The sequence below is a fragment of the Liolophura sinensis genome, chromosome 9, assembly GCF_032854445.1.
Source record: "Liolophura sinensis isolate JHLJ2023 chromosome 9, CUHK_Ljap_v2, whole genome shotgun sequence".
NCBI classification, from domain to species: Eukaryota; Metazoa; Mollusca; class Polyplacophora; order Chitonida; family Chitonidae; genus Liolophura; species Liolophura sinensis.
The window spans coordinates 33,238,979-33,266,068 of NC_088303.1; the positions used below are offsets into that span (position 1 = coordinate 33,238,979).

At 40.0% G+C, this 27,090-nt stretch overlaps 1 protein-coding gene across 2 annotated transcripts; it reads right to left on the reverse strand.

Annotated features, from left to right (window-relative positions):
- Positions 1-817: 817 nt before the first annotated feature.
- Positions 818-26,667, reverse strand: LOC135475346 (nonsense-mediated mRNA decay factor SMG8-like). Of its 2 annotated transcripts, none has more exons than XM_064755204.1 (22): positions 26,618-26,667; positions 23,906-24,026; positions 23,093-23,122; positions 22,093-22,203; positions 20,438-20,521; positions 20,089-20,156; positions 18,776-18,926; positions 18,130-18,218; positions 17,388-17,521; positions 16,766-16,968; positions 15,758-15,897; positions 14,374-14,461; positions 13,482-13,637; positions 12,732-12,863; positions 11,570-11,783; positions 10,473-10,568; positions 9,119-9,268; positions 8,251-8,388; positions 7,229-7,350; positions 3,978-4,036; positions 2,633-2,809; positions 818-1,587 (listed from the first exon to the last, which is right to left on the reverse strand). In XM_064755204.1, the coding sequence occupies exons 1-22, from the start codon at positions 26,665-26,667 to the stop codon at positions 1,464-1,466; spliced, it is 2,637 nt and encodes an 878-aa protein (XP_064611274.1). In that variant the 3' UTR covers positions 818-1,463. The 2 variants fall into 2 exon arrangements, with proteins under 2 accessions (XP_064611274.1, XP_064611273.1); XM_064755203.1 differs by having other exon boundaries at positions 7,229-7,377.
- Positions 26,668-27,090: the final 423 nt, after the last annotated feature.

Here is a 27,090-nt window from a genome sequence, read left to right on the forward strand (position 1 = left end):
AAAACTTCCTCTTTCAAGGTGTTAGGTGTGACCTGACCCAGGATTGATCCTGGATCTATCGCAAAGATTTCTGAAGCAACGAACAGCTGTCCTTTAGCTCTACATGTAGGTGTGCTGATGTGTCTGGAAGTAAGGGATAAGCCACCATTGTCATTAATCACCTTCTGGAGAAGCTAACAGTAGCCTTAGGCTCCATGTGTCCTGAACCAGATAGAGATCGTCATTATCCACAACTTCCTGCAGAAGCAAGCAGTGCCCCTTGGCTGCAGGTGTGCTATGGTGCCCAGAACCAAGGAGAAGCAAGCTGTGCCCCTTGGCTGCAGGTGTGCTATGGTGCCCAGAACCAAGGAGAAGCAAGCAGTGCCCCTTGGCTGCAGGTGTGCTGTGGTGTCCAGAACCAAGGAGAAGCAAGCAGTGCCCCTTGGCTGCAGGTGTGCTGTGGTGTCCAGAACCAAGGAGAAGCAAGCAGTACCCCTTGGCTGCAGGTGTGCTGTGGTGTCCAGAACCAAGGAGAAGCAAGCAGTGCCCCTTGGCTGCAGGTGTGCTATGGTGTCCAGAACCAAGGAGAAGCAAGCTGTGCCCCTTGGCTGCAGGTGTGCTATGGTGTCCAGAACCAAGGGGAAGCAAGCAGTGCCCCTTGGCTGCAGGTGTGTTATGGTGTCCAGAACCAAGAAGAAGCAAGCAGTGCCCCTTGGCTGCAGGTGTGCTATGGTGTCCAGAACCAAGGAGAAGCAAGCTGTGCCCCTTGGCTGCAGGTGTGCTATGGTGTCCAGAACCAAGGGGAAGCAAGCAGTGCCCCTTGGCTGCAGGTGTGTTATGGTGTCCAGAACCAAGAAGAAGCAAGCAGTGCCCCTTGGCTGCAGGTGTGCTATGGTGTCCAGAACCAAGGAGAAGCAAGCAGTGCCCCTTGGCTGCAGGTGTGCTATGGTGTCCAGAACCAAGGAGAAGCAAGCAGTGCCCCTTGGCTGCAGGTGTGCTATGGTGTCCAGAACCAAGGGACACACCTTTATCATTAGGATTGCTCCAGAAGCTCACAGCAGCACTTGATAGTAAGTGCCGTAAGTAAGAGAACATATCTATGTGGTCTAAACTTCATGTAGGTGCTAGCCGAAGCCCTTGGCTCAGAGATTCCTGAGCCAGGTGACAGATCTAAGTCCTCCAAACTAGCAGTAATGTTGTGAACCACGAGAGATTTGTGTCATCAAAAAACCTCCTGGGGGAGCCGTCCCTGTCTTTATCCGTCTTGGGTCAGGGCAGGTATGTGTCACCAAAGATCTTGTGGATGAGCCACATGTACATATAGTAGCAGACCTTGGTTCCTTGGTTCTTGAGCAGAGGAACAGATCTGTGTCGTCAAACACTTCCTGGAAGAGCTACGGTAACAGCAGGCCTGGGCCCATTCTCTCTTGGGCCAGAGACTGGTATTTGTCATCAAAAACCTTCTGGAGGAGAATCCCTTGGCTCTAAGTGTCCTGAGCCTGGGACAGGTCTGTATAGTTAAACATTCCCTGGAGGAGCCTGCACTGTATGAGCTGGTCAGGGTCACTGGGCATTGTGTACGCCCCAGAAGAACCAAGGTATACAAAGCTACAACTGTTAAGGATAATAGATGAATAAAGATCCAATACGTACCAATAATGACTCATCTCCGTCCATATCGTACACGGATATCTGTATCTATACAAACACCATTCCAAAACATCTACATGCAAACAAACCCTAATCCATATGAACTGCTTATTCACACCCAAAAGCATGCCGCATGTATATGTACCATTGCACTCCCCCCAATCCAAACCACAGAATGAAGCATGGCCAAATCTGTATCATGTATATGTGAGTATCAATACTCAATACAGATCCGAACCTACACGAGCATCAAAGAATTACCGTCACATAAAAATCAGTGAGCTAGACTACCTGACCAATCAACAAACAAGCAAACATGAGCTTGTGAAACCTCTCAAAGTTTATCCCTGTACATACACAAATGGCATATACCTTGCACCCACTAAAGGAAACAAAAAAAATAATAAAACCCACTGACTTAAGTATATTTTTTCCTCTCTCTGACAAGTCCTTGATTTGTTGCATAGTATGTATGTACAAGGTACATGTACAGTAAATGACCTAATGTGTTGCTTAAAAAAAAAAGGTAATTTTAATGTCCCAAACATTACTTTTAGTGCTGAAAATTATATTTACCCAGGGGAGCCTCTGTGACTCAGTTGGTTAGCACACTAGCGCAGCGTGATGACCCAGGAGCCTCTCACCAATGCAGTGGCTGTGAGTTCAAGTCCAGATCATGCTGGCTGCCTCTCTGGCTGTACGTTGGAAGCTCTGCCAGGAAACTGTGGATGGTTGTGGGTTTCCCCCAGGCTCTGCCCGGTTTCCTCCCACCATAATGCTGGCCGCCGTTGTGTAAGTGAATTATTCTTGAGTATGGCGTAAAACATCAATCAAATAAATAAATATATTTACCCAGTAAGATATCATCCTACCTTCCAAGCAAACCTCAAAACACCTTTTTAAGATCAACAGAACTTTCAACAGAATCTGACAAAATATGCAACACAGGCGTGGGTGACAACTGCAGTGCACCTAGGTAGAAACAATTTGCTTTCAAGGATACGGAAGTCGTATAACCCAGATAGCCCCAGCGGTGAGCTCTATGGGACCTGTGCCCGGGTGGAAGACCGGGCAGGGAGGAGGGCATGGTCTGACCTTGGGGTCTACACTGATAGAGAGAGGCCCCTCAGGGGTGACCACAAACACGCGCATCAGCTGAGCCATGAACCCCTTAGAGCTTCTACAACACACAGGCACAGACACAGATTGGTAGTTAATCAAGGCTGCATATAAAACAGTACAACATTATTTGAACATCAGAGTAAAGAAACCTATTAGAATCCTGATACCAGACATCTGTAATATTTATAAAACACTATATGTATTATTAATGTTATTTAATAAATTTGTAGATTTCCTCGCTCTCACATCTTGTGGGGATTGGTGATGATAATGGGTTGACGATGCCCATGCGGCCCTGTGCACGTTGAGGAAGACTGACATCACTTGTCTGACACCCCCAACATGGTGTATTTATGTGTACATCGCATGTGGTAAAGTTAGTCAGCGACTTCAGTCAGTAAACGTTGGTGATTCCTCTATCCATAAAACTGACAGCCATGTATCAGAGAAATATTCTTGGGTATAACATTAAACAGCAATCCACTAAATAAATTTCCTTCCAGTTTTCTTGAATTCATAGTCCACTATAGTTTTTCTCAAAAAAGACAGTAACCAAATGAATGACGGTCAAATATAATCATATAAATAAATAAATATGGTGGAGCTACATTCTTAATAACTTTTAAAACGTTCAGTTTCATGTTTGTCTTTATTTACTCGACTGGAGATTAAAAACGTATTAAAAATGTTTCCCTTTAAATAGTGGCAATAAGGCTTTAATATAGACTGGGGAAACTGGGCAGAACCTGGAGGAAACCATTATCTTAAGCCAGGCACCTGACAAACCTTTTGAGACAAAGTTACAGCTGAACTAGCCGGAGCTTGAGTCAACAGACAACTTAGCCACAAAGGTACAACAAGGGCCACTGAAGGCCCCTATAATATCTTTAAATTCCTGACCCAAGATGATGGAAATGCTGAACAATACCATCACCCTTACCTGCATGGGGCCTCCGTGGCTCAGTCGGTTAGCGCACTAGCGCAGCGTAATGACCCAGAAGCCTCTCAACAATGCGGTCGCTGTGAGTTCAAGTCCAGCTCATGCTGGCTTCCTCTCCGGCCGTATGTGGGAAGGTCTGCCAGCAACCTGTGGATGGTCGTGGGTTTCCCCCGGGCTCTGCCCGGTTTCCTCCCACCATAATGCTGGCCCCCGTCATATAAGTGAAATATTCTTGAGTACGGCGTAAAACATCAATCAAATAAATAAATAAATAAATAACCCTTACCTGCAATGACAGGGGCAATACAGTGGCATGTCCATGCTCAGCAACTTGTTAGCATTGTCCTGCGGTAACAGAATGCATAAGATTTTTCAGATATTGTAATTCTTCAACCCTTTTACATATTCGCACGGTGCCTATTGAAGCCTCTTCTGATGGCATTATTCTTTGCTGGCTGATAACATCATGCTTTTCGTCAATCCAACCAATTTAAGTTTGTCTCTAAAATCAAATTCAGAAGGTGCATAACTCGCACTGAATGCTACATTTTCATATCTGAAAAAGTTGAGGTTGGGCATTGAGCAATACCCACAGTAACTTCATGGAAGATTTGACCAGCCATAGTTCACGAAATCATGAAGTTATGTGTAATCACATAATAATGTCACATGATTTGTCACCAACTTAGTACAGCTGTGTGATTAGATGGTGAAACAAAGGGTACATGTGGACAAAAATGCTAATGTCTACAATGTTTATCATTTAAGAAATATTAAGCTGTATGATTTTTCAGCATACCTTCACAGTACTTGTGTGGACACCTTCATGATTTTCCATGGTCCACTACAGAAATATAATTCTGTATACCATACCTTCACAGTAATTGGGCTGGATACCGTATGATTTTCTCTGGTCCGCTACAGAAATATAATTCTGTATACTATACCTTCACAGTACTTGTGCTGGATACCGTATGATTTTCTCTGGTCCGCTACAGGAATATAATTCTGTATACTATACCTTCACAGTACTTGTGCTGGATACCGTATGATTTTCTCTGGTCCGCTACAGGAATATAATTCTGTATACTATACCTTCACAGTACTTGTGATGGATACCGTATGATTTTCTCTGGTCCACTACAGGAATATAATTCTGTATACCATACCTTCACAGTAATTGGGCTGGATACCGTATGATTTTCTCTGGTCCGCTACAGAAATATAATTCTGTATACTATACCTTCACAGTACTTGTGCTGGATACCGTATGATTTTCTCTGGTCCGCTACAGAAATATAATTCTGTATACTATACCTTCACAGTAATTGTGCTGGATACCGTATGATTTTCTCTGGTCCGCTACAGAAATATAATTCTGTATACCATACCTTCACAGTACTTGTGCTGGATACCGTATGATTTTCTCTGGTCCGCTACAGAAATATAATTCTGTATACCATACCTTCACAGTAATTGGGCTGGATACCGTATGATTTTCTCTGGTCCGCTACAGAAATATAATTCTGTATACCATACCTTCACAGTAATTGTGCTGGATACCGTATGATTTTCTCTGGTCCACTACAGAAATATAATTCTGTATACCATACCTTCACAGTAATTGTGCTGGATACCGTATGATTTTCTCTGGTCCACTACAGGAATATAATTCTGTATACCATACCTTCACAGTAATTGGGCTGGATACCGTATGATTTTCTCTGGTCCGCTACAGAAATATAATTCTGTATACCATACCTTCACAGTAATTGGGCTGGATACCGTATGATTTTCTCTGGTCCACTACAGGAATATAATTCTGTATACTATACCTTCACAGTAATTGTGCTGGATACCGTATGATTTTCTCTGGTCCACTACAGAAATATAATTCTGTATACTATACCTTCACAGTAATTGTGCTGGATACCGTATGATTTTCTCTGGTCCACTACAGGAATATAATTCTGTATACTATACCTTCACAGTACTTGTGATGGATACCGTATGATTTTCTCTGGTCCACTACAGAAATATAATTCTGTATACCATACCTTCACAGTAATTGTGCTGGATACCGTATGATTTTCTCTGGCCCGCTACAGGAATATAATTCTGTATACTATACCTTCACAGTAATTGGGCTGGATACCATATGATTTTCTCTGGTCCACTACAGAAATATAATTCTGTATACCATACCTTCACAGTAATTGTGCTGGATACCGTATGATTTTCTCTGGTCCACTACAGGAATATAATTCTGTATACCATACCTTCACAGTAATTGTGCTGGATACCGTATGATTTTCTCTGGTCCACTACAGAAATATAATTCTGTATACCATACCTTCACAGTAATTGTGCTGGATACCGTATGATTTTCTCTGGTCCACTACAGGAATATAATTCTGTATACCATACCTTCACAGTAATTGTGCTGGATACCGTATGATTTTCTCTGGTCCACTACAGAAATATAATTCTGTATACCATACCTTCACAGTAATTGGGCTGGATACCATATGATTTTCTCTGGTCCACTACAGGAATATAATTCTGTATACTATACCTTCACAGTAATTGTGCTGGATACCGTATGATTTTCTCTGGTCCACTACAGAAATATAATTCTGTATACCATACCTTCACAGTAATTGTGCTGGATACCGTATGATTTTCTCTGGTCCACTACAGGAATATAATTCTGTATACTATACCTTCACAGTACTTGTGATGGATACCGTATGATTTTCTCTGGTCCACTACAGAAATATAATTCTGTATACCATACCTTCACAGTAATTGTGCTGGATACCGTATGATTTTCTCTGGCCCGCTACAGGAATATAATTCTGTATACTATACCTTCACAGTAATTGGGCTGGATACCGTATGATTTTCTCTGGTCCACTACAGAAATATAATTCTGTATACCATACCTTCACAGTAATTGTGCTGGATACCGTATGATTTTCTCTGGTCCACTACAGGAATATAATTCTGTATACCATACCTTCACAGTAATTGGGCTGGATACCATATGATTTTCTCTGGTCCACTACAGAAATATAATTCTGTATACCATACCTTCACAGTAATTGGGCTGGATACCATATGATTTTCTCTGGTCCACTACAGGAATATAATTCTGTATACTATACCTTCACAGTAATTGGGCTGGATACCATTTGATTTTTTCTGATCCACTACAGGAATATAATTTTTTATACTACGTGTGCTTGATACCGTATGATTTTCTCTGGTCTGCTACAGAAATATAATTCTGTAAAGTATACCTCCACAGTACTAGTGCTAGATACCGTATGATTTTCTCTTATACACTATAGAAAAGTGATTTTTTATACTGTACATGTACCTTCACAGTACTTGTACTGGACACCTTGATGATTTTCTCTGGTCCGCTACAGAAATATAATTCTGTATACTATACCTTCACAGTACTTGTGCTGGATACCAAATGATTTTCTCTTATCCACTATAGGAGAGTGATTTTTTATACCGTAAATGTACCTTCACAGTACTTGTACTGGACACCTTGATAATTTTTTCTGGTCCGCTACAGAAGAACCTGTGACCTCTTGGACATTCATATTCCATCCCCAGGTAAGCCCTCAGAGTTGTCTCGCTGGCTTCTGGGAAAACAGTTAGCGGGTGTTGTTCTACATATATAAATATACATGTATGTATTTTCTTTTGTTGTTTAAGAAGAATTTTTGTCTTGCATACAATGGTGGTCAGCTTCACTGGGAAGCAGAGGGAAATAAGCCACTTGGGTCCAGTTTCATGAAGTGTACTTAGTGTTAAGTTGCCTTTAGCTAAGTGCACTTTATATTTCTACAACATACATTATTATGGTGCATAAGGACTTACTTAGCTAAGAGAGCGACATGAAACCAGCTCCAGCTTTCAGTTTTCAGCTAAGTTAATTAAAAATTTTTCCACATGTAATATGCAGATACATGTATGTACACGCTACTGGTGAAGAAAAAGGCCATCAATGTTAGTCTGAGCAATCCATCAATCATGCAACCTAGGTGGATCGCTTACTGTCTGGCCAAGGTCATCATATTGATTGATTTATTTATCTGATTGGTGTTTTATGCTGTACACAAGAATATTTCACTTATACGACAGCCAGCATTATGGTGGGAGGAAACCGGGCAGAGCCCAGGGAAAACCCATGGCAGACCTTCCCACATACGGCTGGAGAGGAAGCCAGCATGAGCTGGACTTGAACTCACAGCGACCGTATTGGTGAGAGACTCCTGGGTCATTACGCTGCGCTGGTGCGCTAACCAACTGAGCCACGGAGGCCCCAGTCATCGTATTGATGAAGAAATGAAACGCCGAAAGTGTCAGTGAAAAAGGGGCTTAATAAACCATTCATGTACATCTATTATGTTGAACTAATCAGTGGTCCTCGTGGATTCTATTACTTTGGAAGTTTATTACTTTTCACTCACAAACCCAAAAGAGTAGGGCATTAAAAACCCATCACTCAATCATGGATGCTACCAATGATCTGACATTACCTTTCTGGGTGCGCCTCTGTTTGCCCTTCCTCATGACCCCTTCCCCGACCGTGGGCCACTTCTCCTTCTCCGCAGTGATCGGGATATCCCATGGCAGCAAGAAGTTACTCCCTGGAAGAAAGCCCTGCTGATCCAAGCCTACACACACAAATGAACAGAATAGATATAAAGTACTCTTACTTTCTTTACTTGAGAAATAGTCAGCTCAGAAAGTCGTTGCATCATGTGACTAAACTGATCTTTAATCAAAAAAAAATAAGAAGCTGGGGTAACTCAAAACTCTTGGGTAAGACAGGGGTTTATGGGAAATTAAAGTTGAACATTCCCTGAAAGGGGCATAACTGTCATTATAACGTTCACACATATAAACCTCTGACTTGGACAGGTAACCAAATTTATCAATATACATAGGATGTAGTTGTGTTCCGAAAACACAACGATAGCCCTGTGCTTCAGGTATAATTTGCCCAAGACCTATAATTTGTTTGTTTAATTCCATCATACTTCTTTAAATCAGGCAGTGATACCAGCACATATGTACTTCATTGAAAGCAACGAGAGATTAAAAATCTTACAAACAATATTAACAAAATATTACCACAAAAAGAAAAAAAAAAAAATACCCAGAAAGAAACAAATTAGCCAAATAATAATGATGTGCACAGTGGCTATTCTTTTGTTAGTAACATTATCAGGAGCTGATTACACACACAGCAGTAACATGCAGAAAATCTCTGCAAATATTCCTCTGCTTCCTTTGGGCAGGGGAGGAGAGCCACCAGGAATTATTTTTTCTTCCCACACCTAACTTTTCTGGAGCAACAGTTTCGATTCCGAATGTTAACCCACTCTGCCTGCTGTTCATTACCTTGTGTAGTGTTGTAGGCGGAGGCCTTGCCCAGACAGCACACTGACCAGGAGGGGAAGGTGGGCAGCAGACCGCTGGGACTACTCGTGTGAATCATACCAGGTAAGTATTCCACTGTCGAATGCTGGCGACTCAGAGGTTTGGAGGACTCTGGCAAACAGACAAATCATTAGCTGTGTGTACATATACTGTGTCTTCTTGTAGCAGAGCCAGTCGATGAAGCATCATGCCGAAAACACCAGACATAAAACCCCACCCAGTCACGTTATCCTGACACCGAACCAACCAGTCCCGTTTTCTTGCTCTAACCTTATTTAAAGTCTTTGGTGTGACCAGGCTTGAGTTTGATCCTGGGTCTCCAGGCTTCAAAGCAGACGGTCTAACCATCTGGCCGGTTTATACGGATATTTAGTTATTTAATTATCTACACATAGCTATTTGTTGGTTACACCATACCATATGCTCTTGATATCTCTTATGGATGGAGGAAACTGGTGTGCCTGGGGATAAACCACTGACCCTTGGCAAGTTACTAACCAACTTTTCCACATGTGATGTACAGATATGCAGACCATATTGCTAGAAATCAAATGGCCTTCAACAAACATTAATACTGCATGAACGGCCACATGAGCACCGTGTACTGCTTACTGTCACCAAGGCACCACAGTCAACAGGCAAAAATCTACCGCCTGCTGTCCTTAGGTTAGGTTTGAACTCACACCTCATGTGTGCTAGAGATTGAAAGGCAAGCACCTCTAATCACAAGATAAGACATAAGATATTTTGTATCCATGTACTTGGAGTTTAACGTCGTAGTCAACCATTTTCAACAGTCATTTGACGATGTTTCCATGTATTTTGTGTCCAAATCAAGCCCCAATCTTTTTAGTACTGCAACTTAAAATCAGCAAACTAGTTTCATTCACTATTAACTAATGCTATCTGAGATATTAAAGGTGAAAAATAAAGCAAAATAAATCATATTTCACCTATTTCATTTAATATACTCCATATCTTCTCAACTTCCTACCTTGCAGTTGTCTGGAATTTGTACAAGCTTTAGAATGTGTGCAGGCTTTTTAGCACTTGTCAGTTGGCATCTCAAGAACCAATGCCAGTTTCCTCCTACCATAATGCTAGCCTCCGTCGTATAAGTGAAATATTCTTGCATACGGCGTAAAACACCAATCAAATAAATAAATAAATAAACAAATCAAGGACCAATGAATTGCTTAACAGTTACGAGTGATTCATTCCATGACGTGTGAAATCCGATGTTGTTTTTAATCATTGGCCTGAACTACCCACTGACCACTGGCCATTTATTCAACTTTCCACCATGGTTACAAACCTGTAGGACTTTGTAGGTTAAGAGTTGCTCCCCCTGTTTCTGCGTCTGTGTGCGTCTCAGCCACAGACCCCATGGACTGCCCTATATCAGTCTGATCTGGAATGTTCACAGAAACATTATCATTAACAATGACATTGAGCATTTTCAATGTTTCACTTTTAAACAGTGTACCCGGCGGTTCATTTTTTTCACAGAGCAGTGGGCATTTCATTATCAACTATCCAAGAAACCCTGAAGTTTAATCTACATGTATACAGCTTGTTAGTTTCTAGGCTTGGGATTATAACAAACATGCTGTCAACATGAATTTAGCCATATTACAATTGCGCTTACCTGTACCAGGCCACTTTCACTGTAGCTCTGTGGTTACGCATACTATTACAGCTCTGTCTTGTTCCATAAGCTTACCTGGAACATCACTGTACTTTCCGTATTGTCATCAATATCCTGTTGGTGTCAGCCACATAATCTGTCTGTCTATACTCACGTATGTGCCTGTCTGTACTCACGTACATGTATGTGTCTGTCTGTACTCACGTATGTGTCTGTCTGTACTCACATATACAAGGAATCATGTGTACAAATCAGGTATCACTGCCATTACAAGATATCTTTTGACACACCAGCTAATTTTTTATAATCAGTGTGTCCAGTAATGACCTCATGGAGATCCACAATCCACATTCCTCACTATAAAGACTTCTTTACAAAATAGGCTTACTGCTCATGTAAAGCTAGACCAGAAACTTGGTTATCTCCCTTGTATGCGCTGTGAGGTGTCTGCATTCAAACATGGCAGTTGGAGTTGTAATTTGTTCAGTTTCCACCAGTTTTATGCTTGTGTGGATTTACTAGTGATGACACAAGGGAACACCTATCTGGAATTGATAGCTGAGAAGACTATGAGTATGGACAGACACATAATTTGGTGAACAGCATTAGTATACTGGGGTCAGATGTGTTCATAGTAAGCTTATGGAACAAGACCGTATACATAATCACAGCCTTGCAGAGCTACTCTCATTGCTAATATATTGACAGCTATCTTTGCTAAGAACAAAAAGCTATCCTAATTCATAAAACCTGCAGCGTCTCACCCAGACTCAGTGCTAGACTAAGACTGGCCATTCCTGAGGTGAGGAGATCTGTCTTCGGCAGACTGGACTGAGGCTCTGTAGTGGGGGTTTCACTGCTAGCAGGCTTGCCGGCCCGGATCTCAGACGTACTGGCATGGAACACAGGAAGTTCTATGCGCTTCAATTCATGACAACACTGCTCTTCCAGCTGACAGTAAAAATCATAATTTGCAGCCTGAAAAAATACAATGACATGAGAGTCTGAAATTCAAATCTATACATTTATTTATTTATTTGTTTAGATCATTGTCGAAATATTTAAACAGTTTTCACATGCACAATGGTGGTCAAATTGATGGGTGGAGGAAACAGGAGTGCCTGGGGTAAACCACTACACGTCAAACAGCATGTTTATTATGACCTTTATCAAAATTAAACTGTACAAACTGCAGAAGACCATAACTACTGTCAGTGAGTGAGTGTTCAGGGTTTAATGTCGTATTTAACAATTTTCCAGTCATATGACAACGAAGGAGTCATTGGTGTGCATGTAATATGCCTCCTTGCTGCAGGACGGATGTCCCCCTCTCTTTTATCTAGTGTCGCTTAACTGAGACGATTTACTGAAGGCAAGTAAGCCACCCCGCCCGAGCCATTATACTAATAAGAGTCAACCAGTCATTGCGCTATCTCCATAATGCAGAATGCCAAGCAAGGAAGGTACAACTTAATCTATTAAGGTCTTAGGTATGTGACCTAACCCAGGATTGACCCTGGATCTACCATACCCAAAGCGCACGCTCTCCATAACTACTGTCTAAGTTTAAGATGGGTGATTACCCATAATTCATGAAGCATAGAGAAAGTTATCCTTTCCATCCTTCATGGGAGCAATATTTATGCTATTCAACCTAGAATAGTCAATATTATAATTGGTATGTATTTTTTGACAATACAATGTGTATTTGAACAGTTTATGCACCATTTTTTAGCCATGAGCCCAAACTGAACTCAAAATGAAACATTACGAAACACAAGTTTCCAGGTGTAAATTCCAAAATTTAATAACAGGAGTGATTTTTAACTAAAATGTGAAATATCACAATTATCAACGAAGGAAATTTCCGATATTTCATCTTTATGTAAAACCAAAAAAACAATGTTTCTCAAGCATAGCACTGACCTTGTGATCAAAGGGATCCTCCCTATCAGCCTGTGTCTGCCCACAATTACAGGAGGCTCTCGTCTTGAACTGACTACAATGGGGCATCTCCTCCAGGTCACCCTCAGTGCTCTCCCCTGGCGCACTATGTAACTATAGCAACGAGAAACAGAAACAGGCAGAATATTACCTCTTATTATACACCTTCAAAGTTTGCCTACCTGTTAACTTTGTGCCAATCGTCTCCCATTAGCAACTCTCATATTGCACGTTGCCATTAGCAACATGACGTCATTCAATGAACCGTATCTTTTAACTGTGTCCAATTGTCTCGCATGTACTTACCACTGCAGATAGCCATAAGCAACTCTCATATATTGCACATCGCCATTAGCAACTCTCATATTGCACATCGCCATTAGCAACTCTCATATTGCACATCGCCATTAGCAACTCTCATATCGCACATCGCCATTAGCAACTCTCGTATTGCACATCGCCATTAGCAACTCTTATATTGCACATCGCCATTGCCAACTCTCATATTGCACATCACCATTAGCAACTCTCATATTGCACATCGCAATGCAACAATAGAACTCGTAGAACACAATAAAGCAGATAACAGTCTAGATGAGCGGGTAACTGTAAGCGGGTTACCAATATAAGCAACTGATTAAGTGTGGAAAATCACCCTGTTTACAAACGGACCCTTTGATTTGTTTGTTGGGTTAACCCTTCGAAGTGTCCAGACAGTTTGTAGTTACTCACCCTGTTAACACAGTGGTTGCCAGTCAAGCTTATTGCCTCACACAACTGATGACCATTCTTCCACCATTTCTCACAGGCCTCCTCCAGCTGTACCAAGTACTTCTTGAAGCAAGGTCCCCGAGCATGCTGACAAAACACGCGCCTAGCCTGAGCCAGCTGTGAACACATCAGTATTTTTAGTGCTTAAACCACCTTAATGGAAAAGGGCAAAACTATTCACACAGGTCATTTTCAAGATGTGTGAAAACATAATGCTTTCATCTGTAACCCTTTCATATTGCATTCTTTCTTCATAGGTTGAGTAAAACAGAAAGTGTTACTCAGAGTGTAAAATAATCACAGCAGAGAAAACTTTTTTTTTTTTCCTTTTTGTTTTGTTTTAAATTTTAGATTGTTAGGTCAAGATTACAACAAGCAAGGAAGACTTTTCACAAAAAGTACACTCAATAGCTATTTATAATCTAAATGTTCACACCCACGTTCTTGAAACTGAGTATTTATGAAACTCTACCTGTGGAAAGAAAATTTGATACTTTAATACCAGTGTCCATGGATACTTACAAATATAAAATTAGCTTGTAAAGGCAGCATGATCAATCCAAAAATTTTTTAAAATACACCCCTTGATTGTAGGGTGTCTGGCCATAGAAATTTCATCAATTAAAGAACAAATTACTCACCAAATAAATTATTGATTTGGTTGGTATTTCATGCCGTACTCAAAAATATTTCACTTATGCGACAACAACCAGCATTACGGTGGACGTAAAATGGGCAGAGCCTGGGGAGAATCCGACGGCCCACCTCAGAGGTTTTCAAATAGAACACATCTTTAACCTCTTGCATTATGGAGGACATCTATGGTATGGTTTTAATTAAGCAGTACTGGTACCTTGCTCTGGTGATAAGACTCTGTGTAGTGTGGGGGAAGTCCATCCTGATAGGTGCTCTCTGCCACAGGTAAAACTTTGCTACAACGACTACAATATCAAACACATCACAATCAGTACATCAGCCATCACAGCTTAATACATCAACAACTTCCACTTTACAGAACAGTCCCACATATCATCCACAAGAAACCAGAGTAAAAATATTTATTACAGAATTATTCCAAAAAGAAGAAGTTAACATGATTAAAAACTATACCCTCTGATCTCGTAATGTATGAACTATTCATCAATGTATCTGACTGGAATCTAACACCATACTCAAGAACATTTCACATCTACCCTAATGGTTTTATGGGAGGAGGAAACCTTGACTGCCACTGATATAGAAATGACAAACTTTCCCACTGTGTAAAACTGGGCCTACCTTCACTACACATCATAATACTCTTGATTGGCTGGCCGAATTTCTGTAATTCTTCTCATAAATAACGTCATTTTATGGTACTATAACATAAGTCTTTTGCAAGCAAGGCTACCATATGGGAAATATGACTTAACAAAGTTTTGTGAAAGTGGCCTCTGATGCATAAGTTTTTGCTCTCGTTGCTAGCTCAGTGTGTGTGCGTGTGCATTTGCGGGTGTGTCATACTGGTGAAAAATAAATAATGTTCAACAAACTTCGGGTAGGACCAGAGAGCGACAGGCAATGGGATTGAACCAAACCCTTACGTGGGCTTGACAGACAAGCATCTAAACCACTTGGCTATAACCCCCCCCCCACCCCCACCCCCCCCCCGCCATAAAACCATGGAATGCAGAGACATTCTATGTTTTCTAATCTAAAATAATAGTTATTGTACTGAGCTATTAGAAAATCATAACAAAAATTTGATTGGGTTTGCAGTGATCAAAATTTTGCCAAGAAAGAAAAAAAATGATGCCCCCAGAATTAAACCTTAACCAGGTCTTGCACTGAAATGAATATAAGTAGATATCCAAAAGTTTATGTATTTATTTATTTATTTGATTGGTGTTTTATGGCGTACTCAGAAATATTTCACTTATACGTTGGCAGCCAGCATTGCGGCGGGTGGAAACCGAGCAGAGCCCGGAGGAAACCCACGACCATCCACGGTTGCTGGCAGACCTTCCCACTTATGGCCGGAGAGGAAGCCAGCATGAGCTGGACTTGAACTCACAGCGACTGCAATCGTGAGAGGCTTCTGGGCCATTATGCTGCGCTAGCACGCTAACCAAATGAGCCACAGAGGCCCCCTAAAGTTTGTGCATTGGATTGGAGTTTAACGCCAAACTCCAAAGACTTAAAGATAAGACTTCCTCCACACTATATGTATGTATACATGACTGCTAAAGCCTCCTTACTTCTCGGAGAACCTGACGTCTGTCTCTAAGAGAGACTTGAGAGTGTTGAAGTATCCCCTGAGGCGGGGGTCCAGGTCCAGACTGAACATCATCTGATACAGGCAAGTGGCCATAGTAAACCATACTTCACAAGTGCATAGCTGCAGCATGGAAAAAGTATGAAAACACTAAGAAAGGAGAAAGGCTCTTCAATTTAAATACAAAATTAACACATTTTTTTTTCAAGCTGCTCATGGTACCGCACCATCCAGTTGTAACGTTTTGATAAAAGAATGATATTCCTTTGCTTTGTCAGTTTTATGTTTCATGGGATTTTTTTAAACTTTTAAAGTGTTCAGGTATGTTGGGGGTATAATGTTGAGAAGCCAAAAATGAACTCTTGATCTCAGAAAGCATGTCAAAGGTCAACCACAATCTTATGCAGCCCAGTGGCACAGACATTCAATCCATGTTTAAAGTTTCTTTGAATTTGGAGGCAGCGTTAGAAATATGCCGTAAATGTACATATATGCAGCGGGTGCTTGCATTTATTTGATTGTGCATGTAGAAAATCTCTGGTGCATGTACACTCTGCAAGTACCGGTATTTCAACTTAACTTGCACAGCCCAGAAATATCAATCCTGTTGGCAATATATATATTAACTTATCTCTGTACATTTAAAACTATTCTTTATATGAATTAGGGTGTAAATAAAATTAGTCCATGTAAATTATGTTTTGTGTTCCTGCTTTGTATATCTGCGTGCACCTTGTGCATGTAACATTCATTCTAAACTTCATGGTATAATGTTGGCAACTCAATTACAGGTAAACAAATCCACCAAAATGAATAACCATTTATAAATTCACAAAACTTTTCTGACAACAGGCAGACAGCTGTACATCAATACATTTTGACCAAAGGGGAAAAAGATAGACAATAAGTGTCTGTAATTTTTAAAATTCAGAAGACTAAGAAACATTCAGCTATACAACAGTAGAAACAATAGTTAATGTCTTTTTCTCACCTCAAACAAGGCAGGTATAGGATGTCTGCCCACATTATCATCAAAGCCTTTGGTAAGAGCCTGGACAATATGCTGTTCTAGAAACTCTTTAAACCTCCGTTCACCATGACCATTCTGCATAGTAGTCACAGCGGAGTTGTCTCCCATGCCCACTTTCTGGTTGCCATGGCGATTCATTTGGTAACCACGGCTACGTGGGGATTCTGAAACAGAGTAAGGAAGCAAAACATTATATCTCCAAAAAAGCTCTAGTATTGTGTCCTAGGTTAAGGTGTTGGGGAGTGATTGGGGAGCCTTATTTTAATTAAAGCTAAAATTTGGAATCTGAAACTTTACAAAACAGGTGTAATATCACAGGGTTTATCTCATTGAGACACAGTTTTAATTTCCGTTTTCACTGATTTAGCATTTTTGGAGCACTTCTGTCTGAAAGCTTGGTGTATTACATATCAGACTTAACTATGGCTTGATATGACAGACAACCACCAAAATCTATGCATACAGAATTCACAGCTATGATTGCCAACACACATTTAACCCCAAGCCTCTAATTTTCAAATACATCATATTTCAGTAGCTGATATTTTGGGAGTAGTTCTTTCCAAGCATACTGCAGCCTTACCTGTCTCATTCCTGATTGGACAGTTACTTTTCATCTGAGAGAGATAGGTCATGAGTGGATCAGCCAGTTCGTTATCTTTGGTGTGGATGTAAACAAACTCCTGATTGGCTGGCACAGCAAAGAGAGAGTTGTTGCTGCACAAAATAAACGCATATTTATGCACAACAATCTCTGGTTCAAAAACAAAAAATTATTCCGATATACTGACCATCTCAAATTAAGCACATCTTCTAAACTTTCTATTGACATGTCTCAAAAGTCAAGATGTATACAAGCAAGTATTTCACACTGTTTTGACTTCAAATTTCCCAGTGCATGAACAAAAGATGAACATGAATTCTTACATCAAACTCAAAGACGAGGAGGCCGACGGGGAACTACCTATCTCATCAGCATTTCACTTATATCATACGACTGAAATAAGTGACCTACAAGCAGGGGGCATCACTGAACAAGGTCCCTTGGTTTTCAGCCACAGCCATGGGTTTGTCAATGACTGCTAAGCTGGTTGCTTGTTCCCAGTAGGTTCATTCACGAGGTTATTCCCAAAAATTTTGGAATACTGACACAAAATATACATAAAACAGACAATTTTGTGAGAGACATAAAATATGTCTCAAAAAAGGAACATTTTTGGTGGTTCAATGACAATCTTTGTTTTATGAGTTACTTTATTCTTTAAGTTACTAAGCAAAATAACTTTTATTCTATTCATCTAGTAACACATAAAACCAGCACGTACCTAATATTGGTAATGGTTCTAGCCTTTCTGAGTAGACTGTAGATCTGGTCTTCGATAGCATGCTGATGACGTCGTACTGAGGGCCCTCTCTATAGTATAATAATACAGCCATGTGTTGATACATATGTTCAAAACTTTTATTTTCTTTAAAAAACAAAATATTTAGCACAACGAACAATCATAAAAACAACTAAACACATGATTATTTATATATTTTCACACATAACATGCAAAGCGTTCCTGGTAAAACTTTTTTTTTGAAAGCTGTACACCCTTACTAACTATAGATTCTGTTGCATTCACTTCAGAATGGTTGGTAGGGCGTCAATCCTGGGTGGAGTCACACCTAAGACCTTAAAAGAGGAAGTTGTAACTTCCTCGCTAGGCGTTCAGCATAAAGGGGATAGGGCAATGACTGGTTGACCTGTATCAGTATAATGGCTCGGGCAGGACGGCTTACTTGCCGTCTCAGTGAAGCAGCACTAGATAACAGAGCTGTGGAAATCCGTCCTACATGCACTTTAAGGATTCATTCGTGGTCATATGACTGATAAATTGTTGAGTACGATGCTAAACCCCAAGCACTCACTCATCCACTTCAGAGTGGACCTGTCCAAAAAAAAAAGAAGTCTAAAGTATCTTCTACCTGCCCCTGGGGCTTCCCTGGGTCACTCTCCAGTACACAGTCACTGAACACGAACAGTACCCTCGGGGAGCAAGGGCGCCCAGCTGACACCCAGTCCTTGGGCAGAGCAAACTCACTCAGCACTTCTGACACAAAGGGCTGCCATTTCAGCCTAAAATCAGAATGTTTTCATGCGGCACAATACATGTACATGGTGAAACACCATTCAAGCAACAGTAAACTGTTCAAATCAGGACAATATCAGCACAAAATTACCTAACGTGGGATAGCAGTAGATTTCTGAGTGTAAGTTTGAATAGCAAATGTGAAAATTTCATATCTTGCGAAGCTGAAGCTTCGGTATTCTAAACATTAAACTGGAACGTGAACAAATCAGCTCTAGATTATATTCAATATCATTCATCCAGGAAGACAAAATAATGTGTTAGGAAGAGCAGACACAGTATGACATATAAACTCATTTATTTATTCATTTGACTGGTGTTTTACATCACATTCAAGAATATTTCTCACGATGGTGATCAGCATTATGGTGAGAGGAAACTGGGTAGAGCCCGACTGATACAAAGTATTAGAAACTAGCTTATGTATAAACCAAAGGTCACAAAGAGCCACCAGCTTTATATGTATGAGAAACCTGTCATCAATCCAAAATGGCTTTTATTTATTTATTTATTTATTTGATTGGTGTTTTATGTCGTACTCAAGAATATTTCACTTATACAACGGCAGCCAGCATTATGATGGGAGGAAACCGGGCAGAGCCCAGGGAAAACCTACGACCATCCGCACGTTGCTGACAGACCTTCCCACGTAGGGCTAGAGAGGAAGACAGCATGAGCTGGACTTGAACTCACAGCAACGGCATAAAGTGGCTTTTAAACACAGCGTTAAATGTGGTAAAATGGTCAGAAACATTGTATTTATTTGAGCAGCTCGGTTAACACACTGATTTACAGTTAAGCATCAGCAGTCCCCTGCAATGAAGCCATTCTTAAAACATTCTCTGTGGGGCGTAACCAAACCCTGTCACAAAAAACAGGGTCTGTTGGAGTGGAACATTCTTTTTTTTTCAATCCTGACTAATGAAAAAGATAGGAATTTTAAACAAATTAACATGGCAATTTTTTTAAAAAATGGTTTATTGATATTCCAGTAAAAACTTTAGGGTAGAGCTCTTGTTTGGAGGGTCAGGGGGGTTTTGCCCAAAAAACATATTTGTAAGAAATGCCTGATGCATAATAATCTGCTCTGCCTGAAAGAGCACACACACATGTACCCAGATTTGCTTCCCACAAACTTAGAGCACATACCTGATGGTGTTGATAGAGTTAAACAGGTGTATATAGGACACATCAAAGGTGGTACCTGGGTGGTTCAGCTGTTGGGGGTGAAAAGTAACAATCGTTATTTCTCCAGGATTACTTTTCAAGATCTAGACTTTTGTCCATGACTATATGAATTGTTAAGCCTGACTCTGAGAGTTCTATTGATTGGTGTTTTGAGGTTTGTTTGGAAGGTGAGATGATATCCTATTAGTACAGAAAGAACATACACACCTTTCAAAATTAGAAACCTTCACATGCTTATCAAATTGTCATTTGTGTAAACTCTCCAGTCAGTTCATATATACATCTAAGACAAATAAGAAAATCCACTCACCAACACTAAATGTGACACAGAAAACAGGAAGAGTAGAGTCTTGGCATGCTGAAGATCTTCTGTCAACAGGTTACTGTGGATATCCTGAGAATATAAGCAATTCAGTTGTTACTGTAATAGTACGTTTACAAATTCCAGAATGCTTAGAGAAAGATTTGTTTCCCCTGTTCACCATTGCTTGTCACTACGTTCAATGGAGATGACTGAAGCTCAATCAACGCCATCTAAATTTCATCCAACCACAACATCTGAATGCTTGGAAATGCAGCAATTCATCTTCAACATCATTTCTCCACATATTAACAGTGGAGACAGAATCCCTGTTCCCTAATTGCTCAACCTTTTCGCAAATGAAAGAGCAACATTCAGCGCAATTTATGCACATTTTAAATTTGATTTTGGAAATAAAACTACATTGGTTGGATTGGCCAGTTCAGGGCTTCATAGAAAGTATTCTATTGTTCCTTCAAGAAAAATTCCTTCAAGATAAGCCTGAATAAATACTTTTGTGAAAAGTTTGAAGAATTACAGTAAATGTAATACGTTCAGATATGTTAGATCTTCTTTTAAAATGAAACTATTTTGATTTGGAAATGTGTGTGTTGGGTGGCGGGGGGGGGGGGGGGGGGGGGGGGGCGCTGTCTGGAGACTACAGAGCTACAAATAAACAGAACAGCAAACAAACAGTAAATTGCACTTGGCACTGCAGTGCACTCAACACATGGCAATAATGTGGATAGAAATAACAGAGGTTGATCTAGCTGAATAGTTCGATCTGCCTTTTCCAAAACTGTCAGTTTCACCAGATTTTATACACAAATAATGCAAAAACAATGGGATTGGGATCCACACTTCTCACCCCAGAATCCTTTTCCCAAGGGTATGAAAATGCCATGGGTTAGACCATAACGTCAATGACTGCACTGACGACAATAACGTGCCTAGTAGATAGTGTGATGACTGCACTGACCACAATAACTGGCATTCTTAACTAAACAGTTCTGAGATTTCATGGATATACAATCAGCATGATGATACTGAGTAAGTGAGTGCATGGGGTTTAAAGTCGTACTTAACAACAACAATCATATGACGACGAAGGAATCCTTAGAGTACATGTAATGTACCTCCTTGTTGCTGGACGGGTTTCCACTGCTCTTTTATCCTTTTATCCAGTGATGCTTCACTGGGATGGCTTACCAAAGGCAAGTAAACTGTCCCACCTGAGCCATTATGCTGATACGGGTCAACCAGTCATTGCCCCTTCATGCTGAACGCCAATCGAGGAAGTTACAACTTCCTCTTTTAAGGTCTTAGGTGTGACTCGACCCAGGATTGACCCTAGATCTACTGCCTCCCAAAGTGGACACTCTACCAACTGGGCTATCTGGGCCAATGATGATGATATTGAAGATATAATGTATTGCCGATTTAAAAGATTTGTGATGTCTTCATTACCAAATATGCCTACACAGTTTTTTCAGACTTGACAATCCACTTCCACAGCAATACACCAGTCAAGTATGAAGTAGATCGGATGAAAACTAACAGAGAAAATCAAACAACAGAGAGACAGAGATTTCTCACATACTGTCAAGACAATAAACCTTTTTCAGCGGCCTACACAGCAGCTGATTTATTGCTTATACACTGACCTGATCTTGTGAGATGTTCTGGCATATCTTGATCAATCTGGCTGTATCAAAGCTAGACCAGTGATGTAGGTATACAACCCTGCTGTCCGTATCATGGAAGTATTCCAAGTGCTGAAAAACAAAAACAGCCACCATAAATGTACATCCATGAAAAAAAAAAAAGACACATCAGAATTGAGGTAAATGCCACCTGAGGGACCATTAGGAGCTGTATTTGAATATACTTTCATCATGTTTTTCAAATATTTTTTTCACTTAATTACAGTTTTTGATTGTAAGATGCAGTGACAGCCTACATTATCAGTATGGTCCATTAAGCCCACCTTTCAATCCATACATTTTATTGGAATGATTTCAGTAAAATAAAAATTTGAAAAAAATTAAAAAAAAAACTGATGGTATTTTTAGACACAGTTTTTAATGGTCTTTCTACTGCTTTTTACTTCATTTTAATAATGTGTTTTCCCCTTAAAGTCACATTTTAAAGTATGCGTATGACAGCGTCCTGTTTTAATGTGGTAGGAGATCTGATATTGCAATGTACTCAAATGGGAATTTTACAACAAAAATACTTTACTGTACATATGCATTACAACTTCACATCTTAATCTTAACTTTTGATTGTTACATCTCACATAACTGTACACTGACATTCCTCGAAAGTCAATGTTGGCAAAGTATGAACATTGCATACGCCCTCATAATTTTAATAATCAACATCTAGAAAAAATTTTGTATTTTTTGTAAAAATTTCTTTGTGTAAAACTTAGACACATTTTTCGAAGCTTCATCAGTTTCGTATAGTTGGAGAGTTAACAATTAAATGGTAAACCATCTGATTATTTTGGCCCTCGTGTCTTTTTTTTATCCCACCATGAATACCTGTTGAAATCAACTAAAATGCAACGGGCATAGATGAATTCCAATTCCAAAGAAGGAGACCTTTATACAGAAATCACAAAGCAGAGTGTCCTGGGATATGAGTGGATATTAAACTTACCCTGTTGCTATCTTTACAGCTTGGGTATCCCTGGAAACAAGTACAGAATCTAGTGCTGGTAAAAGTAGTATGAATAAATGATTATGGCTCAACATATTACATTTCAGCCATATCGTGGCGATTAAAATAATATACATATGTGCAATATTCACAACATAACAAAGATTACACCATAAGAAGAAAATGCTATGTTGTGGTAAAAATGGAATGAAGCAGAGTTTAATATGCTACAGGGTTATGTTGTTCCATTAACCATGGATCTTTAACTGATACCAGGTAATGTCAGCATTATCATTTACAATACACCAGTATTTTGAGTGAGTGAGAGCTTAGGGTTTCACGTCGTACTTGACAATTTTTCAGTCATGTGACGACGAAGGAGTCCTTAGAGTGCATGTCATGTGCCTGCTTGTTGCAGGATGGATTTCCACCGCTCTTTTAGCTAATGCTGCTTTGTGGAGACGATTTATCGAATGCAAGTAAGCAAACCAGGCAAATTTCCATATATCAGGCATATTTTGCCCATTCATATGTTGTTTTACAATGTTTATAAACTGAATCTAATACATTCCACACCTTTGTAAACATAATGGATGACTTCAATTTTTGCAAAGATCATCACTTTGAAGAGCTCTAAACATTAAAGTTTCTGACCCCTGATAGATGCTGTTTGTTAGTAATTGATATCTCAAGATGGTATAGGTTAAAAACTTAACAGCTTTAATAATGATAATATCAAATGTGGCTGTATTAGTGAATGAAACCCTGAAGCTTAGGTAATTGATAGGACATAAACATCAGTATTAACACTACCTGGAAAACATCTCTATCCAGAATGTGGTTGATTATGGATGCCTTAGAGTTGTGGCCATTGTGAGCTGACTTGCCAAGGATGGATACCACACAAACCTTCTCATCTTTACCAGGGAAATACCTGCCGACACAGAGAACATGCTCAAACATGAAATCCTGTTCTTCCTTACATACCCTGGCCAAATATTTATTTATTTGATTGGTGTTTTACGCCGTACTCAAGAATATTTCACTTATGCGACGGCGGCCAACATTATTGTGGGAGGAAACCGGGCAGAGCCCGAAGGAAACCCACAACCATCTGCAGGTTGCTGTCAGACCTTCCCTGACCAAATAAATGACCATAAATTTTGTCCATGACTAACTTGCCCATTTTGTCCAATTCTGAGAGTTCTACTGAATTTAGAAAGATGTTTTGAGGTTTGCTTGGAACATGGGTGGTATTTTACTGGAAAATTGCAAGCTTTAGCACCAAAAACAATATTTTATGATATTTACTTGCTTCTAAAAATGCACCTTTATGGAGGAAATTTTAAATCATTTAGGGTACTTATCATGCTTAAAACGACAAGCTTATGGTTTATTGATGCATGCTTATAATATCTGACTCATGAGACGTTTAGTATGGTAAGTGTTAAATGGTGACAGTTATTTTTCATTTTCGGTCAGAACTCAGGAAACAAAGAAAATCAATTATCAAAATGCAGTGAAAATTTTTATTTACAGTCAAAGTTTGTGAATAAAAGACAAACTCTGCCCTGATCTTGAATTAAGACAGAAACAGCTACAATGATCACTTTCCTTGTCATGGTAAGCAACAAGTAATGGCAGGTACAACATGGAAGTAGTCCAAGATTTGACTGTTTCAAAAACATCTGCTTCAAACACTTGGCTTCACTCCAGCAACAAATTTATGGTGGTTTGGGTGATACCCTGGGCACATGCTGTTGTTGTTGATATATAGGCATTTTCCACCATCCATAAAAACATGAAGATATGATTCTTTGTCAATTAAGAACTGTAAAAAGTCACATTGTATGGGACTACACTCTTGGTGTTTTTTTATTTTCATTACTGCACAAACATGCCTCCTTTAAGCCCCGCTGGTGCACTCAGCATACCATGGCACGTTACTTTTTCTGTTTCTCTTAAAATAAGACAACCATTCACGTATATCCAGGCATTTCATTCCCACGTGGTAGCGGCAAGCAGACAACGAAGTGAAATATAACACGGGGAGGTATAGGAAAATGAACAACAACAGACGATATTATGAGAACTACAGCTGATAACCGGAAATTACAGTACCTTAGACAACAGGACAGTTTGCTCAGCACATGCAAATTGTAAATGTCACCAAAATCTGGTTTTAGACTTCTGTCTTCACCGCTATGTGTGAGTACAATGGCAAATGCCTGGATATCTGCAGTCTTGAATCAGAGGAATAAGCCAAACCAGCATTTCAGGAGACCCGCAAGCTAAAGGGGACAAGGAGAGGTGTTAGCTCTCACAAACTAACTCGGGTAGAAGGCTAGATTTCATGGTAGTTGCTATATGTGTTGCATATGCCACATTTACTGTATCTTCACACCTGCATTAAAACTTCCATAGTGTTAATCCATATCAACCAAGTGGTCCCCATAATCAACTAAACCGTTCCAAGTTTCGCCAAACCAAAAACGATCCATGACAACTGCACAAATTCACCAAATAAATACATTTTCAAATGCTACACCCACTGTGGCCTTAAGTTGTCTGTCACCATTTTGAACACTTACATGAAAGAATAAGGCAGAAGTGATTAGCACTATCTGATGACAGGGGGAATGAACCAGTCAAATGGGTAACTTGGCTTGCTTGTTGTTACTGTGATTGCCACGGGCATTTTCACCCTATAACGACCGTATTTTTGTCTGTGCTCACATCAATCAGGTGACTTGCATGTACCACTATCAGAACTAGATGGTGGCCACATTGGGTGTATTGTCTGAAAATGTATTTATTTTCTGAATTTGTGCAGTTGTCTGGGATCATTTTTGGTTTGGCGAGACTCAGAACAGGTTATTACAGGGACCACGCGATTTACACTAGGGAGGAATTAATGCGCATGTGAAGACGCAGTAAATGTGGCTTACCATCGAGCCTACACATTAGATGTAGTTATTCCTCGTTTACTCTACCAACACATTGCGCTGGTCATTACATTCCTCAACTACTACATTGAATATACAGCTTGCATAGTCGGGTCAGCCCTATTGTGCATTCAGCAGCTGATTAACTGTTTTGTTTTCAAGATCGCCACATCGTCTTGTTCAAACCTAGGTGATCTCCACAGACTCCTGAAATGTTGGCTCTGCTTATTGCAAATAAATGTGTAAAGCGTGATGCATCTGTTTGTTGTTGACCTGCTTCAATGTAAACAGCAGATTCACCTCTGTATCCCACGTGAAAGCACCAAATAATTTTCATCTTCCGTTATTAGAATTAAAAATCTGTGCTCGTAGCTTGTGTGGAAAGGTAACAGACCTCAATGAGTAGAGCCCGTATCAGGATGTTATGTTGTTGTTGTTCCAATTTCTGTCCTAAAACGATGCGCTTATTGAATGTAAGTTTACATTAGCATGTGGAAAATAAAGATACGCAGGTTATATCTTCTCTAAATTATCAAAATTTAACATGTTTAGGAGACGAGGGAACCGTAAATGACCGTACTTTGAATCTAATTTCGGTGGGAACACAAATTCATCTGACGTTGCCGCCATGATAGCTTAGCGCCACTAAAAAACCCAACATAGCAATATGGACCAACATAACCAAATATAACGGACATGGACTCAAACATTGCTTCCATAAAAGTCAACCGATTACATTGTTTTTTACACTGAATGTAAATTTCTGAGATTCTCATGATTCAAGCGGGACATTTCATAGCAATTGGACACTAGTCCAATAGTGAGTAAATGTATATCTGCAGGATGACTGATTCCTTCAGCGTTTGCCTCAAAGGGTGGCAAATCGTAACACATTTTTAGCTAGCTGAAGTACTTTTATGCAAGTTAAATAGACTGATCTTGTTCATACCAGTGTCTCATATTATAGAGTATACACACATAAACTATTATATGATTGACTGGAAAACATGAGTGTGTATGATCCTGGAACTTGTTCCTTAACAATGAATCCGT